Source organism: Rhipicephalus microplus, chromosome X (assembly GCF_043290135.1).
Source record: "Rhipicephalus microplus isolate Deutch F79 chromosome X, USDA_Rmic, whole genome shotgun sequence".
Lineage (NCBI taxonomy): Eukaryota > Metazoa > Arthropoda > Arachnida > Ixodida > Ixodidae > Rhipicephalus > Rhipicephalus microplus.
In genome coordinates, this window is record NC_134710.1 from 434,723,005 (window position 1) to 434,746,682 (window position 23,678).

The following is a 23,678-nucleotide window of genomic DNA, read 5'->3' on the forward strand; positions in this document are numbered from 1 at the left end:
GTGGAGTTATCTAAACAGAAAAGGTTATGACCAGTGTGTTGGAAATAACAGATCGCAGGGCTACTGCTTCAAGAGACGTCTGAAGCGGTAGATGTGTGAAGGTTGTTCCTTGGCTAACTATTATGGCAACAACACTGATAGACGCGAAAGTACCCTTCCGGTTTAAAAGAAAATAACTTACTGACGTAGAAAGTGCGACTGTTTTGGTTTCAAGTGTGTTTCCTGTACACACAACACCTTTGATGTATTTTTGTATAAAATTTCCTGGATCTCGTCGAGGTTTCTGAGCAGCACTCAAATGTTCTATTGTAGTATTTCTGTAATATTGATTTGTGGTGCTGTGTGTACAAAAAGTGTTGCTGTCACACACTTCGAGTGAGGCCCCACCGATCCAACATCGACTTGGAGCAGACTCGCAGCCTTCCTCTTCCTGCTTCGGCCTGCGACGCCTGAAAGGCCTCGAAGTGGCACAAATTCATTTGCAGGTCCGTCCACCCACGCGGGTTGCACGTGGGATAATGTATGGGCCTGGCCGACGCACTCCTAGAGCAGACATGAAGAATTCATGCAAAACGTCAAGCATTTAGGTAAAACAAAGGCAATCGGCAAGAGATTATAAAAACAACAGAGGAAAAAAAACTGATACGTGATAGAAAAGAACAGCTACAAAACAGAAGAAAGCTCTAAAAGAACATTACAACTGGTACAGACAAAACACACATACGTGGAATGTTAATAAAATACCAACATGATGAAAGAACAGGAGATACTAATAAAATTTACGAAGCAAAAGATCAAGATCGTGATTCTTAATTTCTAAGTGCGATGTAGCGCACACAACTACAATTATTTAAAAGCTGGTTATAATAAAATAACCGTTTTAAAAAATCCCAATAAAAAGTTATATACGGACCAGGCCAGCTCTCAGTACAAGTAGGGGAGTTGACCTTAGTAGACGACGAGGGTGCCCGGTATTGCAACCATCTCAATGCGTTGTGCGGGTCACTCCATGCTCGCTGCCTATGCGAGACTCGTGACACCGACGACCGCTCTCCTGACACCGACGGCTGCACGTAAACTGCCGATTTCGATGCAGTCCAAACTCTTTCGGGACGTCCCATCCCTTCTATAGGTCATTTAATTTTTTCTCGAACACATGTTTCTCTTTTCGGTAAAGGTGGAGAGAAGACGCGGTGGCGACGCCGCTACTTCACCAGTCACTGGATGTCATCTTCCTGACACAAAAGCGCCCTTTCTTGGACAATGGGGCGTGTGGGCGAAATGAGGATTGCAGACGTCTGTGACAGTTGCCTTAGGGTAAAGGGCCTTATGGGGGACCTGTAGTTTAGAGTGTATCTTTTCTGGCGCACTTCAAAGTGTTTCTTTACGTTTTACCGGTTGAGGCCCGGGAAGATTGGGACTTGTATACATCACCTATTATGAGGTGGTGCGTTAGGCCTTCTTGGCAGGCGTGTTCACTGATGTTTCGAACCTAACTGCACTTGGAGAGGTCCAGGGTCCTATAAAATCTGAAGTCTACTGGCCCTGCTTAGCAGGGGGCGGAGCTGCACAGGCTGCTTCAACCAGGAGCGCTGGTGGCACGAACGCGGTTTTACTGCTTGGGACATTCGCAGGTACGAAGAGACGTGGCATGGCATCCCAGTGAGTCACATGAGCAAAGGATGAACAGAACGGGTTATGTAAGGCGAAACGCTTGTGCACTTCTTAGAATGACGGGCTGAATTTTACCTTGAGATCTATTTTTTCTCCTTTGTTTCTTGAAGGGCACAATCGTATATCGGGTTGCCCCCTTCACAGTTCACATAATGGGCAGCGGAGGTGCAGCTGTCAGATGGATGTTCATTGAATGCACATTTGGCGCTTGTGATACCCTCTACAGCTTTGTGACCATGTCTGAATAAGGGACAATTGAAGCCAAGACAGGGTTTTGGTATATATTGTCTTACATGATGTTTCCAGTAGCTGGTTTTGATGGATTCAGGGAGGTTGCTGGTTCCAAATGTTAATAGATGCCTAGTGATGATTTGTTTGTAATCTCTTCTCATCACGATTATTTGTACATTGACAACGTTCTCATCCTGCCATCCTTCAAGGAGCCCACTTTCACTGATTTTAAGAAGGTTATCGTCAGAAACAACGCTAGACACAGTATTCATGGATATACGTGGGCCAGCTTACACCAGTGTTTCCCCAAAAGCTAAAAGCTTTGACAGTCTATCGTACTGGTGCTTGCCACGAACTTTCAGAAGATGACCGCTTCCCATTTTGGTTACTTTGTAACCTGGATCGATTGCATCCGTGAGAGTTTTGACACGAGAAATGATCAGACTCTTGGGATGGTTTTTGTTTGATGTTGACTGTTTATGATGGGGTATTTAGTAAACAACTTTTTGGTTAGGGCAAACCTAAAGTTTTATTCGCTGCACCATCTATTTAGGCGGTAATCATGTAGGGGGGAAAAAGTTTTCATAAAAAAGTGTACAAGTTTTCGGGCGATAGTGACCACCTACCACCAAGCCCAAAAAAGAGACACTACAAGGTCCCACTTGATGACGCCAGTCATACATTCCTGCAAAACTGAATATAAATACACAATTTTGGGTAACTACATGAGGTTACCACTTGCCGCAAAAAACAAAAGTAATAAATTGAAGAAAAATGAGGACAGACTACGGTAGCAGCAAGAGAGAGAGGCAAAGTGTGAGCGTTTTGCAGAACGCCGGCCTTCGTTACGTGTAGCACTGCCACAAAAATGGAGCCGGAAGAAAACGAGCAGAATGAATTTAATGACGACAAACCAGCACTGAACTGTCCATGACGATCCTTGGGGTGCATGCACTTCTTGGCGCAAACAGGGGAGACAACAGCCCACAATCACTTTTTCGCCATCGACTGCTGATCTCCGACATCTTTCAGGGCCCCAAATGCGGTCAAATCTAGTTCAAGACAATATGGGTTTCGCACTTGCCTCTTGAATATTGCCGCATTGTAATCAAACTAAACCGGCACGAACAACTTCATCGTACTTTAAGTACTTCTCTTAAATATAGGGTAGTCATATTGAACCCGGATTAGTGGCCAGGATAGCTTGGATGTGTTCGAAATGTCCACAATTACGGCATGGCTTTCCTTCAACTCTAGTTCGGGACGAGTAACGCCAACAAAAACTACAGTGGATTCGTGGTGTGCTCCGCTTACAAGGACGCGTTAACATTGAGAAAGGTACTCGCGATGAATGGAACTTTCAATGGACCTATGCGCTGCTTTTGCTACATTTATTAGCTAGGCGACAACCCACAGTTGAAGCGCTTCGCCACTGTTCTGATGAAGAAAAGCTTGGTCAGCGCAACTAAGATACAATAGTATCTGGGGTCTCACGTGGGAAAACCGCAATGTGATTACGAGACACGCCATAGTACATTTTCGGCCATCTTGTGTTTTTTTACGTGCACTGGCATTGTACAATCCATGTGCCTCTGTTATTTTGCTTCTATGCGACTGTGGTGGCCGTGACCAAATCCCCAACCTTTGGGTCAGCAGCCCAGCACTGTGACCACTACACCAGGATAGCGGACTACTGCAAGTTAGAGCAGGTAGTCCACGTATACAAAATGAAGGTGTCCAAGGTTACGTCAAAGAAGTAGGTTATTTGTTCAGGATAACAGTGTAAATACTATTATGTTTCAATCTTCCAAGCAATAAGTACTCAATAATCGTGTGATTAGAGAAAGGAGAGAGGTAGCCGTATGCCGTACTCGTATCAAAATCATTTGTTGTATAAGTTTTATTCAGTAACTCTGCTTAACGTTGTAAAATTCCCCTCTTCACTATATGCCCTTGGTGTTTTCAGGCGCAGGTGGGTAGCTTGGTGTGGGCGCAGCTGGGTGCTCGTACCCGGCATTGGCCAGCCGTCGTTTTGGATGCAAAACTTTGTCATCAGAAGCCGGCTGCAAAAAAACGACTCTGGGTGTGTTGGCTGGCTGAGTACCGTGTCTCCGAGGTACGTAAATCATATACTATCTTAAAAAACACTAAAAAATAAAACATTAAAATAGTATATATAAAACGGGTATCATGCACTGTAGAAGCATACTGGCTGGCACTGGTTTATACACTCATATTTGAACACAGAAACTGATTTGAACGTAAGAGTATCATGGACTATAATGGCATAGACCTTAAGAAATCCGAAGAAGACCCCGCTACTAACAAACGAGCGTGCTCATGCATTCGGCAATGTTCTCATAAGACGGGGTCACCAGCCGTCCACCTGATACTGTCAATCGTGAATGCGTGCTCATTGGTGTAGTGTGCGCACGCGCTTTTGAGTAGGAAACGCCGCAGACTTCTAAAGCTGTGTGCCAGTGCGCTTGTTTCTATTAGTTGAAGCCCATGAAAAAAAGTTGCAGGAAATCTGAGAACTTTTTTTAAATTTGTGCTACTATACATAGAGTGCAAGTGTATCAATCATCAAAACTAATCATGACGTGCCTGTGCTGTCAATGAGAAGGAAACTCGCTTGTTCATCTCTTTTTCATAACATCTTTTTGTACGAATCTGAAATGCAAGAAAATGAAACCTTTTCACGCCATGCACTTGAATGTCAATGCCAATTGACAACTTTTAAGCCAAAGGGCCAATTTGTCAGACAAATCTTCGTCGACTCGCGTATGTCAAAGACGACATCTGATTGGAACCATCTCCTGGCCTCCATCGCCCAGAACCCAAACGATTTTTCTTATCAAGCAGTATCTTATAACATTGTGAAATATAGACATGTAACAACTACTTTTTTCTGTAATGTCTTTGGCTTTGAAATAATTTACATGAATAATTAAATAAAAAATTTCATAAAATAGAGAAGCCGATTTGAATTTGACAGCTTGCCAACTTCATAGGGTAGGTTACGATTAGGGGGAATGCATATAACTTCGTAAGAATATCAAACTAAACCTCTCTCTGAACCCAGAATGAATTTTTAATGAAACATTAGGTGCATGTAGCGACGGCAACGTGCAGTGAAGTTTCGGAAATGATACACTAGCGCAAGAAGTAACCGCTTAACGCGCTCAAACGGGTCCAGACCTCAGCTAAAAACGACCACACCTTGTGCGTCTGCCCTCACAATTAGGACAAGCTTAGAGCACCCCTGTCATCCTTCTTCATGGCCATATACTGTTCTGCTGCTCACGCGAGCAGTGAAAACATGAAGTACATGCTAGCTCAAGCACTCTTGTACTTAACTGCATTTTTAGATCAAGTTTTCCGAGGCCTCCTAAGACTTTGGAAAAAAACAGCATATTCACGGAGTGAATTATGATGAGTGAGGCAGCAAAGCTTCGGACTGTTTTATTGGTAAACCTTGAGTCATCCCTCCCTCCTTTTGTATATCGTCGGTCGGTCCATATGTATGTCTGTTTCTCTGTCTGTCAGTCTGTGTGTTTTTCTGCCTCTCTTTCCTTCCGGGTGTCTGTTCTTTTATCCGTCACTCGTCAGTCTGCCTGTGTGCCTGTGCGTCCGTCTGTTCGTCTGTCAGTCTCTCTTCTGTCTCTCTCTATGTATTTATGTATGTATGTATGTATGTATGTATGTTACAAGCTGCCACTATAGCGTCGCCAGCGCGAAGTCGGCGACGGGAACGACAGCAGGTTAGTTCGTTCCATACGCAAGCAGAGACCGTGAAGAGATCAGAGACGTGAGAAAACAAAACAAACTTTATTCTAATGATATTGCAGCGCACGGGATCTAGCACAACACTTCAATACAACTAACAAAGTACGTCAACACTTGATACAACAAAAAAATACATATAAATAAACAATAAATCAGCTTACGAGAGAGAACTATTGCAAACTACACAAACTAACAACAATAGAACTACGGAGGAGAAAGTTCGACGATATAAACAGGTGAAGGCGTACTTGTGACGACCGGCAATGTTGCGTCCCCGACGATCGGATGCGAGAAGTCGAAAAGAGTTCTGGCACGACTGCGATGTCGGCGGTGTTGCTACGCTGGTGGCTCCGGGAGGCTAGTGCTTGCAGGTGACCTCGGGCAGGTTCAGCTAACTCGAGGCGAAGTCCCGATGTCTGCGTTGCAGACGTTAATATCGCGTCACAACTATACGAACGGCTAAGTTTAGGTGGCCAGCCAATACAGAGCCAAACTAAAAACTTCTAGAAGAGATACTTGTTGATCTGTTTCTACACCATGTTGGTCAGTGACTAGTCTGCCTAGCAGGGCAAAATAATGCGCTTAAATCCCGTCGTGTCTCCTCGTTCTCTTCCTTAGGGACAAAAGACCTCTACAAGGGTCCAATCATGCGCGTTTCAGTGATGGAAACTCCACCCTAAAAATATATTGACCCAACCCCTTTTTAATTGGAAGAGGCCCTCAACTAGCCAGAGTGACAACCTGTTCGGGTGTTGTCATACGACTTAGCCACCAGAAGTTTTCCCACGGTTTCCCCCGTGGGAAACGGTCTGACTGTTTGGCTCTCAGCCGGTGCGTCCCGTAGTCTAATCCTTGTTCGGGGTACATCGCGGCGGCCTTCCACTACCTTGCAGACGCCGCCGCAGTTACAAAAGGATCAAACGTCGGCGGCGACGTTTGAAGAAGAGCACCCCATTCTGCACTTCTCGGCTCTCTTTTAGGCGCCCGTCGTTCCCACGGTCAGTGGAAGAGTACCGCGCCTGTTAATTGCCGCGACGCGGGGTCGCCAAAAATGGCCATCTGTGACATTGCCCCACCCTTTCAGAATAATATTCATATCATTTGTTCACATGGAGGGGAATTTTTCGACAACAAGGACAACTGGTGGCTCCGGGAAGCTAGTGCTTGCAGGTGACCTCGGGCAGGTTGAGCTACACCACCAACAAGGGAGACATGAGGACTGTCCCTCTCATACACAACCTAAATAGGAAGAGTGCATCAAAGTAACAACAAAAGGGAAGAAACAATTTGCTAGAGTACCAGCTTCAGTTACACGCAACAATATCAATGCGACATACAAACAAGAAAAAGAAATAGCTGTGTACAGCAGCCATCAATACAGAATACACTGCACGAATGTATACTACGAAACAAAACGGAACAGGTGCGCTCCTCTACTGTAGTGAAATCCTTCAATGTGCATTACAACATGTAAAAACAACCAGTGCACCAAGCAAAAAGAAAATACTCAAAGTACACTTTCTCCAGCTTATAGCAGTCCCTCACTTCAATCGCACACGCGGCGGTCATGTTCTTGCCGGAATTCGAGAACTTCTGAAGCAACGACGCGTATGTGCTACCAGTTGAACGGCACAGTCACGCATCATTCGCGACTTCAGGCGACTTCGGTCAATCTGGTGGAGGGGACCCAGGCGATGTGTGGGACAGAGTGGCCATGCTTTCTTTGGGCTAGCTGCCTTGTGGTGTTTAGGTATTGTTGCCTTTTTTCTAGGACCCCTTTGACAATCCTGTCCCTGCAAAGCTTTAAATCTCCAGCGTACATTCCGTCGCGAGGATGCGCGCTGTGGCCTACCCTTTCGCCGCTGGAGCCTTACTTCCGGCCACAAAGGCCTCTTCGCTGAACTGGCCGATGAGCCACCCTCTTTTCGTTCTCCCCGATGCTTGCTTCCTCTTTCTTGCCTTCGCTTTGTCGCGTGCGTACCCTTCACTCCCCTACGGTGACGTCTGCGACCGACTTTTCCTGCACCGTTAGAAAATTGGCCTCAGGTTGCGTCATCGGTAGTTTTGCAGCTCAAGGGCTCACCATTAATCATGATGTTAATAGAACGGGAAGTCTGGCACTTTCCAGGTGATTTTATTTGCGAACCAGCGTTCTTTCTGCTTTTGGCCCGGCTCCTCACACGCATGCAAACCGGCTTTGAAGCCGATGCAGAACTCCTGGTCCTACTTGCTAGCTGAAGAATTTGTGCCTTTTTCCCGCGTAGTACCCTTTTTCTCGCGTGCGGCTTTCCGACGTCTCTTGCATCTGCGCTGCTTTTTGCGACTCTTTTCCGAGCTTCCCGATCGCAACTCCAGCTCGTCAACCATCGCACACTTTGCGTCAGCTGTCGAATCTACGCAGTCTAAATGATTTTCTAAAAAATCATCTCTTTCGCACTCTAGACTGGTGGAAAGCTCAACACACTCAAGAGCAGTGCCGCAGTTTTCCTTCACACAATCTACCTCGAATGGGTGGGAGCTGTCGGGAACTGTACTCTTATTCTCACCCTCTTCTTTGGCTGCTACTCCTGAGCTTTCTCCGGTTTCCTTGCCTACTACCACATTGTTTGCAAGTTCCACCGGCGCGCAACCTCAGTTGCGGCCTGTACCAGCCTGTCTACAGATATTTTATCTGTTTTGCTAGCATCTAACGGGCACAGCACCCCGTCGCACATGCTCTACCCTTTGTCGGCCTCTATACTCAGAGCAACGCCTTTCGCAGCTCTCAAATTTGGTTCGTCTTCGAACCTGCTGCGCTCTTCACACGTGCTAGCCTTCTCTATAGCTCTGGACTGCACCTCACTCGTTTGAATACCGTACTTCTCTGGAGCTACACTTATGAATGGCTGAATTTTTCATCTCATTGCCTTGTTTTTCTGTTCCAATCGTTCGATCACCAAGTCGCGTGTTTGATCACGCTCTTTTCTATCCCTTACTTCCTTTTCTTCGATTTCTTTTCTCTTTTTTTGTAAAATCTCTACCGCGTTTTCAATCTCCTCCCCACTGGCTTTTTGCGAGATCAGCCTCAGACAGTTACTCTCACTGAGGCGAATCTTTAATTGCAGTAACTGCACTTCCCGTTCTCCGGCTTCCTTTGCCGCTTCCCTTGCCGCTTCTCGTTCTTTCACCCTTTCTTCGCGTTCTCTCTCCCTTTCTTTGCGTTCTTTCTCTTTTTCTTCGCGCTCTCTCTCCCTTTCTTTTTTCCTTTCCTCCCGAGCCAGTGCCCGCTCTTCTCTGGCTAACGCCTGCGCCTGTTCCAGCTGCTTCTTAACCCATTGTCTCAGTTCGGCGCCCTCGAGGCCTAACTGTTTACCGCGCGCGATCCTCTTACCCAAATTTATACACTCCACACTGCAAACTGTCACTATAATGCCACTATAAAACCAGCGCAATACTATGCAGCATGCAACCGCTTCAACTGTGCGGCTCTATCACCACGCTGTCCGCACAGTTCTCGTTCACCCCTCACTGTCTTACTTTTGTACATAACATCCTCGTCGCGGATGCCAGTTTTGCTACATGCTGCCACTCTAGCGTCGCCAGCGCGAAGTCGGCGACGGGAATGACAGCAGGTTAGTTCGTTCCGTACGCAAGCAAAGACAGTGAAGAGATCAAAAACGTGAGAAAACAAAACAAACTTTACTCTAGTGATAATGCAGCACACGGGATCTAGTACAACACTTCAATACAACTAACAAAATACATCAACACTTGATACAACAAAAAATACATATAAAGAAACAATAAATCAGCTTACGAGAGAGAACTATTACAAACTACACAAACTAACAACAATAGAGCTACGGAGGAGAAAGTTTGACGATATAAACAGGTGAAGGCATACGTGTGATGACCGGCAGCATTGCGTCCCCGACGATCGGATGCGAGAAGTCGAAGAGAGTTCTGGCACGACTGCAATGTCGGCGGTGTTGCTACACTGGTGGCTCCGGGAGGCTAGTGCTTGCAGGTGACCTCGGGCAGGTTGAGCTAACTCGAGGCGAAGTCCCGATGTCTACGTTGCAGACGTTAATATCGCATCGCAACTAGACGAACGGCTAAGTTTAGGTGGCCAGCCGATACAGAGCCACAATAAAAACTTCTAGAAGAGATACTTGTTGATCTGTTTCTACACCATGTTGGTCAGGGACTAGTTTGTCTAGCAGGGCAAAATCCTGCGCTTTAATCTCCCTCGTGTCTCCTCGCTATCTCCCAGGGACAAGAGACCTCTACATGGGTCCAATCATGCGCATTTCATTGATGGAAACTCCGCCCCAAAAATATATTGTCCTCACCCCTTTTTAATTGGGAGAGGCCCTCAACTAGTGAGAGTGACAACCTGTTGGGGTGTTGTCATACGACTTGGCCACCAGAGGTTTTCCCACGGTTTTCCCATGGAAAACGGTCCGACGTTAGGCTCTCAGTCGGTGCGTCCCGTAGTCTAATCGTTGTTCGAGGTACATCGCGGCCTTCCACGACCTTGTAGACGCCGCCGCAGTTACAAAAGGATCAAATGTCAGCGGCGACGTTCGAAGAAGAGCACCCCATTCTGCACTTCTCGGCTCTCTTTTAGGCGCCCGTCGTTCCCACGGTCAGTGGGGGAGTACGGCGCCCGTTAATTGCCGTGACGCGGGGTCACCAAAAATGGCCGTCCGTGACAATGTATGTATGTATGTATGTATGTATGTATGTATGTATGTATGTAGGTCCGCCCATCTGTGCGTCTGTCTGTCTGTCAGCCATCGAACTTTGTAATCACACACGAGCTATGAATGACAAACCCACGCCTTTAGGAGCTTCGCCTATAAGAGGCATTTGAGACTTTCGCCTTGAGTATCATTTTGAAAACGATCTTGCTGTTACTGGAGCGATCACGCGGAGATATATTAAAGTAGCCTAAAATTGGCTAATATCAGTGGATTACAAAGAGTGGAATGTATGATGAATATTATTGCACAGATGTAAATTACGTCTCACAAACGGCCAATATTCTGCTCGATGCAAACCAATCCGAAAGGAGCACGATCTCACCGAAATTTCGGAAGTAACTAGATTGAACGCTTAACTAGAATTAAGGCTAAAATTACCGGCAAAAGCAGTATAGTCTCTTATGCAACCTATTGTCAAGTTTTTATGAAGCTACCATCCGCAACTGCGATAAAGCGGAGCTCGTACTTACTTCACAACACGCGACGTACTTAAGTAAAATGAGGAGGCTCGACATTATCACCTAACTTGATTTGAAGTTTGTGCTATCTTCTCACACTTACGGCATGATACCAAACGTTTTCATGCTTAATATCCGAAAGATCTGAAGGCCCCTAGTCCCACCGCCCTTTAAACAAGGTCTGATGCCCGATCAATAAAATCTGTACGGTTGTGTGTTGCTAAACGAAATTTTCAATTACTGTGCAGAAAGCTGAGTGTCATGGGTCGATGCCATCGAGGTTTGTTCCCCTTACACAAACCTCGTGTGTTTTGAATACACTGTATTTGAAGCGAATGTCTTGCAAAAATTTTTGTTACGATTACTCAACCTAACAAAGCCTTCATTGCACCAGTCCGAAAGGCTGTTCACAAACGTTACATTTGTCCCTGATTTGACAATTACTTGACAGTGTTGTCGTGAACATTAGTGCTTGGGTCCATATAGCAAAAATGGCTATGAACACGAAGCAGGGCTATGGAATACTGCCGCTGCAGCGTCCACATACTGTGGGGCAGCCTCCCAGCGTGCTGCCCCTTCTGAATCCCGCAAGTGGTGCATGTGGCTGCTGCACTCACGGCAACGTCAAGAAGGCGGCGAAGCCTCAGGGTGCTTTTTAAGAAGGTCGGGATGGCTGTGTATTTTCGATATTTTTTTCACCATATCATTTGTCCACAGCTACACTTATAAACCGCGTCGTCTTTTTTAATTTAACTAAAATATGGACTTTCTGACAGTTAGGAAAAGGCCAGGCGAGCTTACGAGTCATGTGAGGTCTATAGATACAAGGCTGTCAGATGATATTCTACAATGCTAAGAAAGTGCAAGAGCACCCTCTATTTGGAGATAGCGCAGCAGCTTGGCATGCAATTATGAAATTTCGGTTCCAACGCAGATTATGGACCATTCTCTATCGTATATTTACATGAATCGTGTAATAAAGGAATCGTTAAAAAAGACGTTTCAGGTGTGTCCTACCTGGTGACCACCTGCCGCTAATAGTCTTCCTAACCAGAGCACGATTGGCCACCCCGGTGCAGTACGTGGACACTACCTCCCATGTAAAAGCAGCAATCAACATTGACCTCAGTCCCCAGCCGCGCGAAATCTGAGTGTCATGGGCGGATGCCATCGAGGTTTGCTCCCCCCACACAAACCTCGTGTGTTTTGAATACACTATACACTGTATTTGAAGCAAATATCTTGCGAAAATTTTTGTTATGGTTACTCAACTTTACAAAGCCTCCATTGCACCAGTCCGAGAGGCTGTTCACAAACGTTACATTTTTCCTTCATGTGACAATTACTTGACAGTGTTGTCGTGAGCAATAGTGCTTGGGTCCATATAGCACAACTGGCTATGAAAATGAAGCACAACTGGCTATGAACACGAAGACCTGTGACGTAGCGGGGGTGCTTTTGGTCAGGCCGTCTTTGAAATCTGAACTTGACAACACTCATCACTAGAACGCTATCTAGAGAGGCTAGTCTAGCTGTGCTATTTGAAGAATGGGGGGTTGTGAAATGGGATGTAATGGGGCTTAACGAAGTTAGGAGGACACGTGAGGCTTACACAGTGCTAAAGGGCGAACATGTCCTATGCCACCGTGGATTATATGACAGAAGAAAACTAGAGTGGAGTTTCTTATACGCAAGAATATCGCTGGCTACATAAAGAAATACTAGAGCATCAGTGAGAGGATGGCAAACATCATAAGTATTTTAACAAAAGCTACAAGGTGAAGGTGGTACAGGCCTAGGTGCCTAATTCGAACCATGATGATCATTTGGTTTACTGCCTGTATGAAAACGTAGAGTCTGCCATAAATAAAGGCACAGTATGCTATTCGAATGGGTGACTTCAATGCCGATGTAGGAAGAAACAGGCTGGAGGCCATGCAGAGGGGAATATGGAATCAGCTTAAGAAATGCCAGAGGGAAGTTATTAGTAGGGTTAACAGAATGTTTAATTTGAGGATCTTGAATACCTTCTTCAGAAAACAGGCTAACAATTAGTGCACATGGCGAAGTACTAATGGCAAAACTAAAATGAAATAGATTTTATTCTGCTTGCCCACCCCGGCATCGTACATGATGTCGAAGTTGTTTGCTAGATCCTATGCAGAGCCCATAAAATGGTAAGAGCTCGTATTCACCTAGATTTAAAAAAGCAAGGACAAAAACTAATACGCAAGAAGCCTGGTGAGCAACTGGTGAGAGGGAATGTACACGAATTCAGAGTTTCACTTCAAAATAGATTCGAGGCACTAAATGAGATAACTGACGTTAGCGTTGACACAAAACGATAATCTTACTAATATCATCAAAGAGTGTGCAATTGAAGTCGGCGGTATAGTCACCAGACAGGAAACTAGCAAACTATCTCAGGAAATCAATTATTTCATTAAGGGACGACAAACCATGAAAGCCTCAAATGCAAGCAACAAAATAGAGCTACTGGAGCTTTCAAAGTAAATCAATAGGTGTAAGGTGCTCGACGTAAGCAGGTATAGCATGGATAGAATTGAGCAGGCCGTAAAAAGTGGCAGAAGCACAATAGCTGTCAAGTTGATTTCGCGCATAGGCAAAAATCGGATATGTGCATTACGGGACAAGGAAGGCATTAATGAAGTGAACAACGCTTCGTGCTTGGTGAAACAACACATGCGCTGCAAACCGCAGGATGCATCCTGTGGTTCGCAGCACATCTGTGTTTTGACTAAGCTGAAGGGTTGTTCACTTTATTAATGCAGCAATGGCCAAGTGTTATGATGCAAGGAAATATCAACAAAAACACAGTCATGATGGCCATCCTAAAAAGTGTGTGGTTTGTAGATTCTGATACGAACATCTTAGGTAATACCTTGCATTTGTAGGCAGCAAGGAGAGCTCACAAGTAGAACACAGTGTTGCCATTTTCGGAGGCGTCTTCTTTTCACTCAGAGGCCTGTCCTCACTCAAATTGGAGCAGCCTCCTCCACTTGTTTGACCTCGAACAGTAAAGAGCATGCCATCGGACAATAGATGGTAAAAATAAAAGGCAGCATTTGGATCAGAGGGAGAGAGAGAGTAAAACGTTTATTATGATTTTCGTGAGTAGATAGGTGAGTGCGATCCTTAGTTCAGTATCCCATTGCCGCGGGCCCCTGCCTTCGCTTTTTTCACGAAGGCTTCTTGGCTCTTTGGATCCGAGCTGGAAAGAGCTCCCTTCCACCCTTCCATGTTGTTTTGTGCCCTGGTTTGCAAAGGAGAATTGTGCGGACACTCCCATACCATTAGGTACAGTGAAGCTGTTTTATTGGCGCCGAACCTGTGCTGTGGTGTGTGGGGGTCGCGATCTATCTTTTACAGTAAGGGTTTGGATCAGACGTGCATCTTGCCTATGCTGCCCTCTGCAGTTTTGGTAGGGCTTCAGTAGCCCTACTGAAAATTTCCGTATGTGCGGCTCTGCACATACGCCATTATTGGACTACGGAAAGCCATATGATACGGAAAGTTCCGCAGATAAGGAATGCCCAGGATGCGGAAAAGTCCGCAGATAGGGAAAGCCGCATGATGCGGAAAGGTCCGCAGATAGAGAAAGCCGCATGATGCGGAACGGTCCGCAGATAAGGAAAGCCGCATGATGCGGAACGCTTCGCAGATAAGTAAAGGCGTATCAATTATGAGGAAATGAATTGACCAGCCGAATCTAGTGCAAAGAAATATAATGTGTATATTGAATAGACATCCACATCTTGAGTACATGCAATACTGTGTTGAAATCACAATATTTCTTAAAGATGCATGATGAAAGATTGAGTCATCGGCATCTTTCCAATTGTCGTGATGCGGAAGGAAAATCACCTTTTAAATAAAATGCGTTACATAGCTACTAAATTAACATGCTAGCAATCATAAATGGTGGCTACATCGCAACAGTATAATGCAGTGTTTTATGCAAGACTTAACTTGCAATAATGAAGCATTAATATATGCATCAGCCCTGCTACAATTAATAATTTTTTATTTGTCTGTATGCTCCAGCTGTGAATAGTGACATTGCAGTATTGATGGTACGCAAATGAGGTGACTGCACCGTAATTTTACGAGCTCCACCTAAGCCACAGGACGGTGGCACAAAACACAATGTAACAGCAATTTTGGAATGAAATCTTTAAACATAAATAATAATCATAGCACTGTGAAAGTGTGGCGCTGTGTTTATTTCATGAACACCTTGTGGAGATTGGCGAAATGCTGCTTGAGGCTGCGGCGCCACTGTAGATTTGGGAGGTCACTGCCATAGAACTTATGTGTCCTTCATAGGCACCTGAAAATGTAAATCATTGGCACAAATAATGTCACAGACACCTGTTAGCATCTTAGTTCACATGCACAAGAAATATACCACACAGAATGAAACAGAAAATGTAACGCACACAATCCTTCATGTTATGCATATGTGAAAAATAGAAGAAAGAAGTGTTTTAAATTAGTTCTGCGACATGAAAGAAAACAACATGCTTATGACAGTGAAAATAACTAGGTTGATGACATGATTATCAATGGTAGAGATAATCTATTGATATGTCCTTATAAAATTATGATTTAAATGCTTCCTGCACACTAAAACTTTAGGAACTGCCAGTGAAAGCTCTCAATGTGAGAAGCGGTATTCGTGACTCCAACTAAGCAGTTGCCACCTAACGCCCATGCCTGAAAATAGTGCTAACAGTACATCGCCGGGCTAGACTGCACCTGCGCACCCGCTTAGCACAGGCAGGTGCAGTCTATTTTACCGTGTTGCACATGTTGAGAAGCAGTCACATAGTTCCTTTATATTTGGGATGCCACACGTGCTAGCCCGAATAAGTATAAAACAATCTCCAAGACCATTGTAGTGTGCCGTAATGGCTGGCATCGCGGTGGAAACATGGCAACGTATTCTATCGCTTGCCGAAGGTTGCCGGCGATGCGAAACGGGGAACGGCATAAATCATAAACTTATGCATCGGAAATCAGGTGGTGGATATTCGGTATTCGAATCAATCAATCGCAACGACCTAATTCATCTCGGTTAGTACACCATTACGTAACGTGTGTACAATCTTATCAATATTCGAGCTTGTCTAATCAAGGAACATTGTTTGTCTATATAAGCAAGCACTTTGGGAAACATGTTGCGTTAATACGTGTGCGAGTATTTTTCGCACATGCTCATTTTCAGTGCAAGTCGAGGGGCCACCCATTCGCAAATTATTGTTATTCTGCACGTATATATATATATATATATATATATATATATATATATATATATATATATTTATATGTGGGACTGTATGGGCTCGTTTTTCCGTGTTTTGACTTAATAATAATGAAGTCTCACAGACAAAAATGCCAAAGAAAACATAAGGGAGGTTAATAGACCAAATAGTAAGGTAAGTTTGAAGAGAGAAAAGTGGGTGAAAAGATAATTTGCCATTGGCAGGAGCCAACATTATTAGACAGTTTGGTCTGATAACCACCCCTATACTTTCCTTGGCATTATTGTCTGTTAGACTTCATCATATATATATATATATATATATATGTAGGAAAACAAGTGTATACTTAAGGGCTTGTTTTTCGTGTTTTACACGATATTATAAGATCTAACACGATTCTAATGTATATGAGAAGAAAGAAAAGTAACTGAAAAGAAAACTTGCCGTGGGCAGGATCCGAACCTGTGACCTTCGAATAACGCGTTTTATGCTCTACCACTGAGCTACCACGACAGCTATCCCCCTAGCCACATTATTGGGTGTCTATGTCAATTTAAACGTGGCAGTGTTAGTCAGCGCCACTAGTAGCCATGGCGGCGAGTGTGGTACACTCTTTATGAACCTGTTTGGCGTCACGTAGCACGTGAACTTATTACTAACTGGCAGCTGACTCATAGTCCTCCTTATACAACCTAGAGGCAACTGCCAGTACGAGACCCTCGTTAATGAACAAGGGAACCAGGTGTATACCTAAGGGCTTAATTTTCGTGTTTTACACAATAATAATGAGATCTAACAGACAATAATGTCAAGGAAGGTATAGGGGAAGTTATTAGGCCAATTCTAATGTAAATGAAAAGAAAGAAAAGTGGGTGAAAAGATAACTTGCCATGGGCAGACTTGGTGCCTCTAGGTTGTATACTGAGGAATATGGGTCAGCTGCCAGTTAGTAATAAGTTCACGTGCTACGTGACGCCAAACAGGGTCATAAAGAGTGTACCACACTCGCCGCCATGGCTACAAGTGGCGCTGACTGACACTCTCACATGTAAATTGACATAGACACCCAATAATATGGCTGGGGGGATAGCTGTCGTGGTAGCTCAGCGGTAGAGCATCGAACCCATTATTCGAAGGTCGCAGGTTTGGATCCTGCCCACGGCAAGTTATCTTTTCACCCACTTTTCTTTCTTCTCATTTACATTAGAATCGGCCTAATAACTTCCCCTATACCTTCCTTGGCATAATTGTCTGTTAGATCATATATATAATTATATATATATATATATATTGTGGGCATTTAGTATACGCATCCTCTTCACTGGTACATTATCATCATTATCATGTATGGCTCATGCATTATCCTCAGCGTTGTCGCGTAGCATCATCATCTTGGCTGATTCATCGCAGCTGTCGGCTGCCGGTTCCTCGGGTCTAATAAACGTCAACCAAACCAAGACTTCATACGTGGTGAAGCGTGCTGTTAGATCCCCCGCCATCCTCTCGACCACTCTACCCCCTGGAGCTAGGTTCAGGCCGCCACTTGGGCCAGCTGTCCGGAAATATGTCGCACCAAGATGAGGTCGGTGCTGCAGCCGTTCCTACTCCACCACCGCGTGCTGCGCCTTCTCACGTCATCAACAGCCTCCAGCGTGAGCCCCATCCCTTCGCTGGTATGCGCGGGCAAGATGTGGAGCAATGGCTGGACGATTTTGAACGTGTCGGCGCTGCTAACCGGTGGGATAACACCTACAAACTCGCTCACGTGTCATTCTACCTCTCGGGTTACGCGAAGACGTGGTTCCTCAACCACTTCAACGACATCCCCGACTGGTCAGCCTTGAAAGATCAGCTTCGCCATGTCTTTGGCACACCGGCTGTTCGTTCGGTTTTCGCAAAAAAAGCTCTCGTGACTCGGAAACAGCACATCGGGGAGTCGTATCCATCCTACATCGAGGATATTCCTTCACTTTGCCGCTGGGTTGACACACCAATAACATAATCAGACACGGTGCGCCAGCTTCTGAAGAGAATTGCAACCGTCATATTCAATGCCCTTGCAATCCAGAATTCGGCTACCGTTGCTGACGTTGCGACAACCTGTCAGTGGCTCAAAGAGCTTGAGTCGATGCGCTTACAACCGGACAGTGACGCGGCTCGTAGTACAGCAGATCTAAACCTACGAGACACGACAAGGGTGATTATACGCGAAGAACTAGAATCACTAGAATTCACACTACCTTCAGTGAGTCCAATTCAGTATTCTTCAACATCATTCCGGAATGTCATCAGGGAGGAGCTCACGTCCATGACCCACATGGCCAACCTGCAGCTCACTGTCTCTCATACTCTCCATCGTACACGCACATCGCCGCCGCGCCACCAGGCACCGTCAGCTCGACGTTTCCGCCATGAACTTACACGTCGGTTGCTACCACACCTGCCACAAGCTTTCCCACTAGCTTTCCATCACCACCGCCTGAACCGTCATCTGTCCCTCTCACTGCTCTCTCTCCCGGTGTAGTTAGCGCAAGCTACTACCCTCCTTATCGATCGACTCGGCCTAAGTGCTATTATTGCGGCTATCGTGGTAACATTTCACGCTTTTGCTGCAAGCGCTAGCAAGACGAGCGCCGAGGGTATGACATGCGCGAACGGGACTATACCGCAGGAGCCTTGTACCAGGGCCGCCCTTATTCGTCACCGCCGCGTCGGTTTCCATCTCTGCCAGCATCGGTTGAACTGCGCAGTAGTCATCGATCAACCCGACGCTATCACCATCGCCCTACCGTCGCTCCTCTTCTCCTCTTCGGCCTGCTGCCCTCGCTTCTGATCGGCGTCCGGAAAACTAAGCGATGCAGTTTTTGGAAGACAAACTGCCTTCCAACACAGGTCTCCAATTCCTCCAGCGCGCCCTTAAATTATGATTGCGGTCACAGTTGAGGAAGTGGACGTTGATGCTTTGGTGGACACTGGGGCTGCATTTTCTGTTATTCGTGCTGATTTGTGTGCCCGTCTTGGAAAAGTCACGACGCCTTAAGATGGACCAAAACTGGTTACAGCCCAGGGAACAATGATTCACCCATCCGCTCTCTGTAGTGCCCGTGTACTAATCGACGAAATTCTTCATCATATACAATTTGCTGTGCTATCCTCGTGCTGCCACGAACGCATTTTAGGCTGGGAATTCTTTCCTCTGCTTCTGCGGCTATTTGTTGTGCACAACGTGTTGTCCACCTTACTGACACGGAGCTCTTGCCCAACGACAAAACCTACAGGCCACTTTGACTCATCGCTACTGTAGACATCGAGTTACCACCAAACGAACATATATTAGTCACAGTTTTGTCCAACGACGTCAACTCTGGTGATATTTTGGTCACTCCTCACACCGTTGCCTTAATAAAGGCATAGCTCTCGCATCGGGTGTGGCTAGCTTCAACAATTGATCAACTGTCCTTGCTGCTACCAACACCACACCAGATAAAATTCTACGGCCACGGAGCACTACTGTCACCTGCGTTGCCGATCTGGAGCCTGTATGTGTTGTGCTTCTTATCCCGGTCTCCTCTAAAGGCCGTGCTGCAGATCATGCTGCTTCCTCGGCCTTTACAGCAGCCATCAACAAAGACTTGACAGACTCACACAAGCAGCAGCTGTTTGATTTGTTGGAAAAGCATGCAAACTCTTTTGGCGTTCATTCATCCACCCTGGGCTAGACAACCGCTACAGCACATCGTATTCAGACCGACGAAACGTTCATTGTGCACCGCCGTCCATATCGTGTCTCTCTAGTCGAACGAAAAATTATTGAAGAAAACGTAGGCGATATGCTCCAACGGGAGATAATCCGACCCTCAACCAGTCCTTGGTCGTCGCCCATCGTTCTGGTGCGCAAAAAAGACGGTTCCGTACGATTTTGTGTCGATTACCGAGCACTCAATAAGATCACTAGGAAGGACGTATACTCCATGCCACGCATCAACGACGCCCTCGATTCCTGACAGGGTGCTGAATAATTTTCGAGCCTCGACTTGCGTTCCGGCTATTGGCAAATTCCTATGCACGAAGATGATAAAGAAAAAACTGTGTTTGCAATCCCGGACATCCTATACGAATTCAATGTTATGTCGTTCGGTCTATGCAATGCGCCCGCAAATTTTGAGCGCATGATCGACACTGTGCTGCATGGCTGAAACGGAAGACTTGTCCATGTTACCTCGATGACATTCTTGTCTTTTCATCGACGTTTCCTACATCTGCAACACTTGGACGAGGTCCTGACTTGTCTTGCGGGCGCTGGTCTTCAATTTAACACCAAAAAGTGCCATTTCACCAGCAGATCTATCAGAGTATTCGATCATGTTGTGAGCAAGGACGGAATTCGTCCAGACCCTGATAAAACTGCTGCAGTGCTTCGCTTCCCTCGCCCTGACAAACCGAAAGATTTGTGAAGTTTCCTTGGTCTCGCCTCTTACTTTCGGCGATTCATACAAAAATTTGCCTCCATACTCGCACCACTCCATAAGCTACTTGCTTTCGGTATGCCCTTTCTGTGGTCTCAGCAATGTGAATTGGCGTTCGACAGGTTAAAGAGGGCCCTCACGACCGACCCTGTACTTTCTCATTTTTATGATGATGCACCGACCTTTCTGCACACAGACGCTAGTGGCCATGGTTTAAGAGCTGTGCTCCTGTAATGGGACAACACTTCGCGAGAGCGAGTCGTTGCATACGCCAGCCGCGTCCTCTCCGAAGTCGAGAGGAACTACACGATCACCGAGCAGGAGTGCCTTGCCATAGTTTGGTCAGTGCAGAAATTTCGTCCATATCTGCATGGCCGCCATTTCACTATTGTTACCGACCACCACGCTTTATTTGGGCTTTCGACTCTCGAGAACTTGTCGGAACGCCTCGGACGCTCGATTTCACGCCTCCAAGAATATGATTTTGAGATCGTATACAAGTGTAGCAGGAAGCATAGTGACGCCAACGCTCTTTCTCGCTGCCCACTACCAGTGACTCCACTCGGGGTTTCCGCAATCAATTTGCACAACACGCCCTTGAAAATCACGTCTATGGCGGTTTCCTCTCTTGCCTCTATGGACCAGCTGCCTTCGGACGACCCTCACGATTTTTCTTCTCATCAGTTAGCTGACCCATACTGTCGGCGTAATATATTCTACCTCACTGGCAGTTCCCGTCCACCTAATGCAAGGCTCCGTCACCAACTCTCGCAATTGAAGCTGAACAACTCGGTGCTGTACCGCAAAATTTACTATCCTGACGGTCAGCGCTGGGTTCCCGTTCTACCTTAATCGTTTCGGTCCGACGTTCTCAGAGCGCTTCATGATCATCCAACTGCTTGTCAACTTGGTTATCATAAAACCTACAATTGCCATTAAAGTCTGTTTTATTGGACAGGCATTACCACTAGTGTAGCTCAATACGTCGGATCTTGCACTACTTGCCAATGTAGAAAACTACCAACATCTGCTCCAGCCGGCACATTACAGCCTCTTCCGTGCCAAGCCACACCATTCGAAGTTGTAGGCGTCGATCTTTATGGCCCCCTCCTAGTCAGTGCTGCTGAAAACGTGGATAGTAACAGCCGTTGACCATTTGACGTGCTACGCCAAGACGGCATCCTTCACTAATGGTTCAGTTTCTGAAATTGCCGATTTCATCCTCCGAGCCATTATACTGCGTTATGGTGCTCCACGTGTATTGCTCAGTGACCGTGGAAGGGCTTTCCTTTCACAACTAGGGAACGAACTTCTTCACGCCTCCAGCACATCTCACAGGACTGCCTCTAAATATCATCCCCAGACTAACGGCCTCACTGAGTGATTCCACCGCACTCTTGCTGACATGATCCCTGCCTATAATCAACCAGACCTCAAAAACTGGGACGTAGTTCTACAATTCATCACTTTTGCCAGCAATACGGTCATTCAGTGGAAAACCGGCTACTCACCATTTTACCTAGTTTATGGACACTCCCTTACTTCTTTCCTGGACATTCCTTACTTTACCTGCCAAGCGGATTCATCTCCATCCTCTTCAGAGGAATACGTTTTACGACTCACACAGTGCTGCCAACGTGCTTAAAAAAACACTGAAGTCCGACAGCAAGACAGAAAGCTAGGTTATGATGAATCGCATCGTGCTGTATCCTTCCAACCTGGAGACGAAGTGCTCCTTTTGATGCCTATTCGCACACCTGGTTTGTGTGACAAATTTCAGCCACATTTTATCGGGCCGTACACAGTTCTTGAAGAAACTTTACCAGTGAATTATTGCGTGACGCCACTTGTAGCCCCAGCAGATCGCTGTTATCGAGCTACACAGGTCGTCCTCGTCTCCCGTATAAAGCCCTTTATGGGACGTTCTTTGTCCCCTTGACTAGCCGTGGCAAGGCTGGCCGCTTTCACGAGGGAGGCATTGGTGTGGATGGACATTTAGTATACGCATCCTCTTCACCTGTATATTATCATCATTATCATGTGTGCCTCACGCATCCTCATCGTTGTCGCGTAGCATCATCTTGGCTCAGTCATCGTAGCTGTAGGCTGCCGGTTCCTCGGGCCTAATAAAGGTCATCCAAACCAAAACTATATATATATATAGATATATATATATATATATATATATATATACATATATATATATATATATACATATATATATATATATATATATATATACACAGAAGAATAACTTCGGTTGCCGCATTGTTATAAATATGTAAGTAGATGCGCTTTCACATAACACCTGTTTATTCTACCGACGTTTCGACGGGAGCCCCGTCATTATCAAGACATAACAATATTTATACATGTTCTGTGTCTTCTTATAGCCTGTCGAGACAGGAGGGAAGTGGCCAAACGTAAAGTAAAAAGAAAAAGAAACAGCGAAACGGAAGCAGAAACGATAAATAAATATAGAAAATCTAGGAGAAGAAGCAAGACCGACACCGCGTAATGAGAAAGGGTCAGCATCTCAACAGAGTAGGGCAGAGGTAGATGAGCAATGCCATCATTGTCAACAATACCTCCCCCACACCCACTCTTCCCCAAGTGAGCAAAGTGCCGCTGTTCTTGTATTTCACCTTCCCGTGTAATCCGCTGGTGGCTCGTTCCTCCTTCAAGTTTAAGACAAGATAATGGGGAGAGCTTAAGCGCTTCGAGTGCCTGCTGGTGGCGTCGGGAGGAATGAAAAAGCCGGTAACTGAGGTGCCGCCATCAATATTCATTATATGCAATGGCTCCTTGTCAGTGAACGAACAGAAAATGTGCGTTAAAAATTAAAGAAGAAAAAAAGAAAAGAAAAGAGGGGGGACTATACGACATCCGGGACCACTTATCTTTGCGTTCCGGCTGTGCTTGATGAGGCAAACCATTTCTATGTTGTCAGATGCATAGGCTAAAAGCTTCGTTAGTGGGTAATAGTAGTGTCCTAATGAGAACGAACTGATTAGAGCGAAGCGTTTGTGT

General features: G+C 45.7%; 1 protein-coding gene and 1 long non-coding RNA gene across 4 annotated transcripts in view; one reads left to right on the forward strand and one right to left on the reverse strand.

The window, feature by feature from the left end:
- LOC142776583 (DNA (cytosine-5)-methyltransferase 3A-like) overlaps positions 1-23,678 on the forward strand; it is a 152,193-nt gene that overhangs the window by 22,621 nt on the left and 105,894 nt on the right. For 2 of the 3 annotated variants that reach the window (XM_075880485.1, XM_075880484.1), the window contains exon 2: positions 3,872-4,021. The exons of the other annotated variant lie outside the window; for it this stretch is intronic. In XM_075880485.1, coding sequence (XP_075736600.1) covers positions 3,872-4,021 — 150 coding nt within the window. The remainder of the gene's footprint in view (positions 1-3,871; positions 4,022-23,678) is intronic. 3 annotated transcript variants of the gene reach the window in all.
- LOC142776584 (uncharacterized) overlaps positions 3,788-23,678 on the reverse strand; it is a 61,080-nt gene continuing 41,189 nt past the window's right edge. Inside the window, exon 3 of the long non-coding RNA XR_012887650.1 lies at positions 3,788-3,968. This is a non-coding gene — a long non-coding RNA (uncharacterized LOC142776584). The remainder of the gene's footprint in view (positions 3,969-23,678) is intronic.